Genomic DNA, 7,483 nt, shown 5'->3' with positions numbered 1-7,483 from the left:
TTTTGTTTTTGAGGTTTGGCATAATATGTAAGGAATATTGATATATACGATTTTATATTTTACAAAAAAAAAAAAAAAAAATTGGATGAAAGTTCCTAAACTAGGTAGGCCATAAGCACAAACTTAATTTGTTTATACCTACCTAGAGGAAATTACACTTACTATGAGATTTTAAAGATTCTTATGATAAATATGGCACATTTAAATTTGACCAATTTATATTTTTTTGTTTTTAGGTCTTTTTATGGTATTTGATATGTCATATATACGTAATTAAGTTTTCAAATCTTATATTTAATGTTTTTATTTGTTTAGAAAGTTTTATTTGTCACTAATGTCGGAAAAGTTACGAGAGTTATTGTCGGTGTTGGAAAAATCGCCAAAGTAGTGGTCGGCGACGGAAAAATCGCTGGAGTAGCGGTCGGTATCGAAAAAGTCGTCAGAGTTGCTACCAGCGCTGGAAAATTCGTCGGAATTGGCATTGTCGCCGAAAAAATCACTAAAAAAATCACCAAGAAATTAGTTTCGAAGAAGAAACTGGTTTCTTGATGAAGAAACTACTTTCTTGGTGATTTTTCTGTTGAAAATGCTAATTCTGACTCTAGCAGCTACTCCGGCGACTTTTTTGGCACCGACAGCAAACTTCAGAAAAGTCATCAGAATTGGTATTGTCACCGGTAAAAACCTGGAAAAATCACCAAGAGGAAACCAGTTTCTTGATGAAGAATAAAGAAACCAGTTTTTTGGTGATTTTTCTTGTGATTTTTCATCAAGAAACCACTTTCTTGGTGATTTTTCCGTTGACAATGCCAATTTTGACGACTTTTCTGACGCTAGCAGCTACTCCGGTGACTTTTTCGGCACCGACAACAAACTTCGAAAAAGTTATCAGAATTGGCATTGTCACCGGTAAAATTACCGAAAAAATCACCAAGAAACCGGTTTCTTGATGGGTTTCTTCATCAAGAAACCAGTTTCTTAATAGTTTTTTAGTAATTTTTCGGTGATTTTTCCGTTGACAATGTCAATTTTGACGACTTTTCTGACGCTAGCAGCTACTCCGGCGACTTTTCCGGCACCGACATCAAACTCCAGAATAGTCGTCATAATTGGCATTGTCACCGGTAAAATGATTGGAAAAATCACCAAGAAATTGGTTTTTTGATGAAAAAACTATTTCTTTGTGATTTTTCCTGTGATTTTTCCGGCGACAATGTTAATTCTAACGATTTTCTTGGCGCTGACAGCAACTCCGGCGATTTTTTCGACACCAAAAGCTACTCCAACGACTTTTCCGGTGCCGGCAGTAAACTCCGGTGACTTTTTCGGTATGAGTGACAACTTCGGCGATCACTATAGTTTTATTTGTAAATATAAAGGGAATTTTAATATTTTTATGGTAATTTAATTAAGTTTTTATTTTTTATGAATCTTGAATTCAGATTTTCTTTTCAATGTTTTATATGTTTTTTTTTTTTAAAAAAAAAAAACCATATTTTTAGTTTGATTTGGTTAGATAATGCTATATTTAGTAGGGGTGTTCGCGGTGCGGGTGGTGCGGTTTTTCACTATTTTTTCAAACCAACCCGCACATGCGGTTTTTCCAATTTTCCAAACCGCACTGCGATACTAAAAAACCGCAAAAACCGCACTGCAAAAAATGATGCGGTGCGGTGCGATTTTTGCGGTTTATGCGGTTTGAACTATCACAATTTTTTTTTTTTTGAAATCATCATAAAATAATCAAACTATCATTAATATAATTATTCCAAAACACTTAAGAAAATACAACAAACTTGAGACTAATAAAAGTTATAACAACAACAATAAGTCAATAATCTTTTTAAAGTTTCAACAACACACTTAAATCAAAATAACAAACTTGAAACTAATTAAGTTCCAACAACAATATAAATGCACAACTAACATACTTACATCAATAGATTAAAAATAAAACAAACACAAACTTCCAACTCCAAATTTTAATACACATGTATGGGCTTGGGTTTGTTGCTAAGAAGAGAGAGTTTGTGAAGAGTTATGGATTTTGCCCTAAGATTTATAGGCTTGGGTTGGGCTCATATGTATGGGCTTAATAAAATAAATATAAAAATTGAAATTTTAAAAGATGCGGTGCGGTGCGGTTTGAATCGCGGTTTAATAATTTAAAACTGCAAACCGCACCGCACCGCGCGGTTTGGGAAAAATTCAAACCGTAACCGCACCGCGAAGAATTTCAAACCGCATTTTTTTTGCGGTGCGGGCGGTTTGAGCGGTTTGATGTACACCCCTAATATTTAGTGGCATAACCTTAATAATTTTTTCCATATTTTTGAACATAGCCCTTATACCTAATGTTAGGCCTGATCTAGAGAATTTGTCTTTCCTCATGTGTAATGGTTTTTTTTTTGTAATGTACTATTTTTGTCCAAAAAAATCTCATGACAAGAATTTTAAGAATTGAAAGGGGACAAATCAATGAATTTAACTATTCATATTCTTTAGAGTTTTTTGTTCTTAAATTTATATTTACTGGAGGTTGTCTTTTTTTTAGCTAGGCCCGCAAACCTTCTCAAGACATAAGTGCGGCTTGATCAGGGTTGTGTTTTGCTATTGTGATTCGATTTTCGCTACTATGATTAGTTTTGTCTCTATGACATGGTTTTGAGTGTTTTAGTCTTCTATTTGTGATATGGTTTTGAGTTTCTTACAATCTTGTCTTTGTGACATGGTTTTAAGTGTTTTAGTTTTATCTGTGTGACATGATTTTATTTTGTTTTGTTTCGTTGTTGGTTCTTCTTTGTTATTCGATGACTCGCCATCAAATTGCTATTAGTGGTTGGGAATAATAAGTTTTCTACAATTGACGGGTTGTTAATAGTGCAATTACGTACTTTGTACAATAATTGAGTGCTCAAGCTAGGAGGTTGAATGAACCTACTGTTGGGTTTTATGCCCTAAATAAAACTCATTTCAATATAATCAAATTTAATTATTAATATAGATCAGAAATAACATTTAATGTTGCATGGTTCACATGATTTATTTCATGATTATATGTACATAATGTATGAATTCATCTGAAACTCTTTTCACATACTTGATCCTGTTTATTGTGCTGTTAACACATTGGAAAGTAAACATGACTATGTGAATAAAGTTTCCTAGATTTATCAGACACAGGGTTTTACTGATATGATAATCTACAACAGAGTTTACTTGCATGTGGAGAAATGCTATGTTCTTTCCAGAGAATTGGTTAAAGTAAAGCTCAGGTTGGATGCATGGAGTATGCATCGGAAGGGACCGATATTGAACTTTGACTTAGATTTATTAAACTTACCGTAATATCTATTCAAGTCAATATCGTCTAGTTGATCTTAGATCAAATGATCTTAATCCTATTATGATTAGGCTCAATCTCGAGAGGCTATTCGTAATTTTTGATTTGTTAGTTAAGCCTACTTTTAGGTCAGGGTGATATGTACATTTTGGGAACACGGTAGTGCAATTGAGTGGGAGCGCTAACATGAACATGGAATCTATAGCTTCTATCTGGCAAATAGTAAGTAAAGGATGATCTCCTTCGAGCTTGACCAAACGAAAATAAATGGTGGAGATCTCATTTCACATAAGCTGAAATATCATTTATACGGGGTTAAGTGTTTTAAGGATTAAATACATTGTAGGGTGTAACGGTAATCTAATCCCTTTACTGTGTAGATCATTCATATAGAGGATCATTGATCAAATTAGGATTATAACAATGGATAACTAATGATGTGTCTATATGGTGGAACATATAGAGCATTCTATATACTGAGAGTGCAATTCTAAGTTCTATGCGTGGATTCAACGAAGAATTAATAAGTCAGTGAATTTAGGTTATAAATTCTTGATCTGCTTATTGGAAGCTCGGTTATATAGACTCATGGTCCCCCCACTAGTTGAGATAATATTGCTTGTAAGACTCATATAATTGGTTTTGATTAATCAATTATAATTCTCAAATTAGACTATGTCTATTTGTGAATTTTTCACTAAGTAAGGGCGAAATTGTAAAGAAAGAGTTTTAGGGACATATTTGTTAATTATGATACTTTGTATAGTTCAATTAATAAATATGATAAATGACAATATTATTTAATAATTATTTATAGTTATTAAATAGTTAGAATTGGCATTTAAATGGTTGAATTAGAAAATTGACATTTTTGAGAAAATCAGATGCAGAAAAGATAAAACTGCAAAATTACAAAAAGTGAGGCCCAAATCCACATTGCATGGCCGGCCACTTTTATAGGAATTATCCTATGATATTTTCATTATTTTAATGCCAAATAATTCAAACCTAACCCTAGTGGAATGCTATAAATAGATAGTGAAGTCTTCAGGAAATACACACTAAATTTTCTACTTTTTCCTTCAGAGAAAAACCTGAGCCTTTTCTCTCTATACCTAGCCGCCACCTTCTTCTCTTTCTTCCCTCTTGAATTTCGAAATTCTTAGTGTTAGAGTAGTGCCCACACACAGCAAGTGATACCTCAATCATAGTGAGTAAGATCGTGAAGAAAGACTTTCAGCAAGAGGGAGTTTCAGCACTAAAGAATCAGAGAAAGAGATCCAGGTTCAGATATTGATAATGCTCTGCTACAAAAAGGAATCAAGGGCTAGATATCTAAACGGAAGGAGTCATTATATTCCGCTGCACACAATGTAAGGTTTCCTAAACTTTATATGTGTTTATTTCATCGTTTTAGAAAGTTCATATTTAGGGTGTTAATCAACATACTTGTGAGTAGATCTAAGATCCTGATAAAATAATTTCCAACACCTACTGCAATAGTTTTTACTGTTATGTCTTCTAAGCGGTAGATGAAACTGAATATAAATATTTTTTAGATTAACTGTGATGCTATACTTTTTTTAATATAATTTTTTTATTAAACGATCTTGGAATTATACAATTATTTGACTACTTTTCTAATTCTGATGGTATTATTTTAGATAATTGTTATTAATAAAATTGTTTTTTTAAAAAAAAAATAAAAAATTGAAAGGGGACTAGATAAATAGGTGGAAGTAAAATGTATATTTAAATAAAAGAAATAAGTGCATGGTATTGGTAACCAAACATTATATCCTAAGTTAATAATATCTTTTTACTTAATCACATTTCTAAGTTTACAGTTAATTTATTAAATTACTACGAGTCTATGACTGATTTTATCACCATGCAATATTGGCTTGTAAAATAGTTATATAGTCTATGAAATTAACAAATTATTAATTTCATTAATACACAATTAAGAGATGTTTAATTGAACAAGTCAACTGAAAGGTGACTCATTTTTTTCAATTAATTTCAACAGCGTAACGAATGTTTTGTTTACAACCGGACAAGGAACCCATCCAATTAGAACATTTTAGAATTTGTTTTTATTTTAGAAAATTACCAAAAATAGATTTTAACATTACAGGACATAATCTTTTCTTCAACCATTACCATTCTTTCTTTCCTCAACTCTCTCTCTCAAACCAACCATCATAGAAAATTCCTCAATTCTTATTCCTTTTGGCAATAATAATAATAATAATAACAATAATAATAATATCATAGAAAGAAAGAAATTTAAATAAACATTCCTTTATTATCTGTCTTCCTCTTCGATTGACTCTGTTTTTTCCCTTTCGGTTTCCTTCGTACAAAAAAGAAATCTTCTTTATTCCTTTCTTCTTCCATAGCTACTACTTATATATATATAATAAATACACGCACATGTATTATATTTATATATAATTATTATTTTTTGATGAAGCTATAAAATATGATGAAGAAAAGCTCGTCGAGAACAGGGGGTCGTATATTTACAGATGAATTCAGTAGCCGAGGACAAAGATTCGGCAGATTAAAGAACTCTGAAGATTTTGACGACCGTGATAATAACGAAGGTACTCCATTAACAAGTCCTCCAACTGACCCATTTGGTGACTCAGCCGCCGGAGGTGTAGACGACGAAGCTTCCGGCTCCATGTCACCATACGCCAAATCACCTTGGTCAACCCACGTCAGCCATAATCCATCTCCGGGAAATGACAACTTCTCCAACGTCCTTATGGGTTCTCTCGTCAGAGAAGAAGGTCACATATATTCATTGGCCGCCGCCGGTGACTTGTTGTACACCGGTTCCGATAGCAAGAACATCAGGGTATGGAAAAACCAGAGAGAATACGCTGGTTTTAAATCAAACAGTGGTTTGGTTAAAGCCATAGTTATTTCGGGTGACAGAATCTTTACCGGTCATCAAGATGGAAAGATCAGAGTTTGGAAAGTCTCGAATAAGAACACGCCGAATTATAAACGAGTTGGGACTTTGCCCACATTGAAAAACTACATAAAATGTTCGATGAAACCGAGTAATTACGTGGAGGTTAGAAGACATCGTAACGTTCTTTGGATTAAACACTTCGATGCAATCTCATGTCTTAGTTTGAGCGAAGATGGTACTCTTCTTTACTCTGCTTCATGGGACAAAACCTTCAAAGTCTGGAAAGTCTCCGATTTCAAATGCTTAGAATCAGTTCAAGCTCACGATGACGCCGTTAACGCTTTAGTAACGGCTTTCGACGGTTTGGTATTCACAGGCTCAGCTGACGGAACCGTTAAAGTGTGGCGGAGAGAATATCAAGGTAAGGGAACGAAACACTTCTTTTCTCAAACGCTGTTAAAACAAGAGTGTGCCGTTACGGCTTTAACGGTTAATCAAGAAGCGACTTTTATTTACTGTGGATCATCAGACGGAGCCGTTAACTATTGGGAGAGAGATAAGTCTTTATCACACGGCGGCGTTTTGAGGGGTCATAAGTTGGCTGTGCTGTGTTTGGCTACGGCTGGAAGCTTGGTGTTTAGTGGCTCGGCTGATATGGGTATTTGTGTTTGGAAAAGGGTTAAAGGTGGGGACCACATTTGTTTATCTGTTTTAACTGGTCATATGGGACCAGTAAAGTGTTTGGCTGTCGAGAAAGAGAGGGAAAATAATAACAATAATAATAATACGGCGGAGGAGGGTGGAGGAGAGAGGCGGTGGATTGTTTACAGTGGTAGTTTGGATAAGTCGGTGAAGATGTGGAGAGCTTCGGAACAAGCACAACCGTTGGGTCTAAATCAGCATTGTTCTTCTGGTGATGGGAATGATAAAACGCCGTCGTTTGGCATGGCTCCTAGTTTTGCTACTCTTCCAAGGAACACGAGTTCCAGAAGATATTAATTTAGATAATTAATTAATTATGGATATTTCATTAAAAGAAAAAAAAAATCTTTTTTGATATTGTTATAATTATTATTGTATTTAATGGGTGAAGTGAATAGGAATTCGATTCTGTTTCTATTTTTTGTTATGGTGTGTGAAATGTAAGTGAATGTTAGGCCAATGTTGTTGTTTGGAATATGTAGTAATTCCCTAATTTAACAAATATTTTATTA

The 7,483-nt window shown here is 33.8% G+C and overlaps 1 protein-coding gene across 1 annotated transcript; it reads left to right on the top strand.

The window, feature by feature from the left end:
- The first annotated feature begins 5,431 nt into the window (after positions 1–5,431).
- Positions 5,432–7,483, top strand: LOC115712351 (protein JINGUBANG). Its single transcript, XM_030640622.2, has one exon. The coding sequence runs from the start codon at positions 5,829–5,831 to the stop codon at positions 7,266–7,268; it is 1,440 nt and encodes a 479-aa protein (XP_030496482.2). The 5' UTR covers positions 5,432–5,828; the 3' UTR covers positions 7,269–7,483.

Source organism: Cannabis sativa, chromosome 4 (genome assembly GCF_029168945.1).
Source record: "Cannabis sativa cultivar Pink pepper isolate KNU-18-1 chromosome 4, ASM2916894v1, whole genome shotgun sequence".
Taxonomy (NCBI): Eukaryota; Viridiplantae; Streptophyta; class Magnoliopsida; order Rosales; family Cannabaceae; genus Cannabis; species Cannabis sativa.
This window is presented reverse-complemented; position numbering and strand designations above follow the sequence as displayed.

Excerpts from the sequence above, each read along its gene's own strand:
- LOC115712351 (XM_030640622.2), top strand. The coding sequence starts at position 5,829 with ATGATGAAGAAAAGCTCGTCGAGAACAGGGGGTCGTATATTTACAGAT.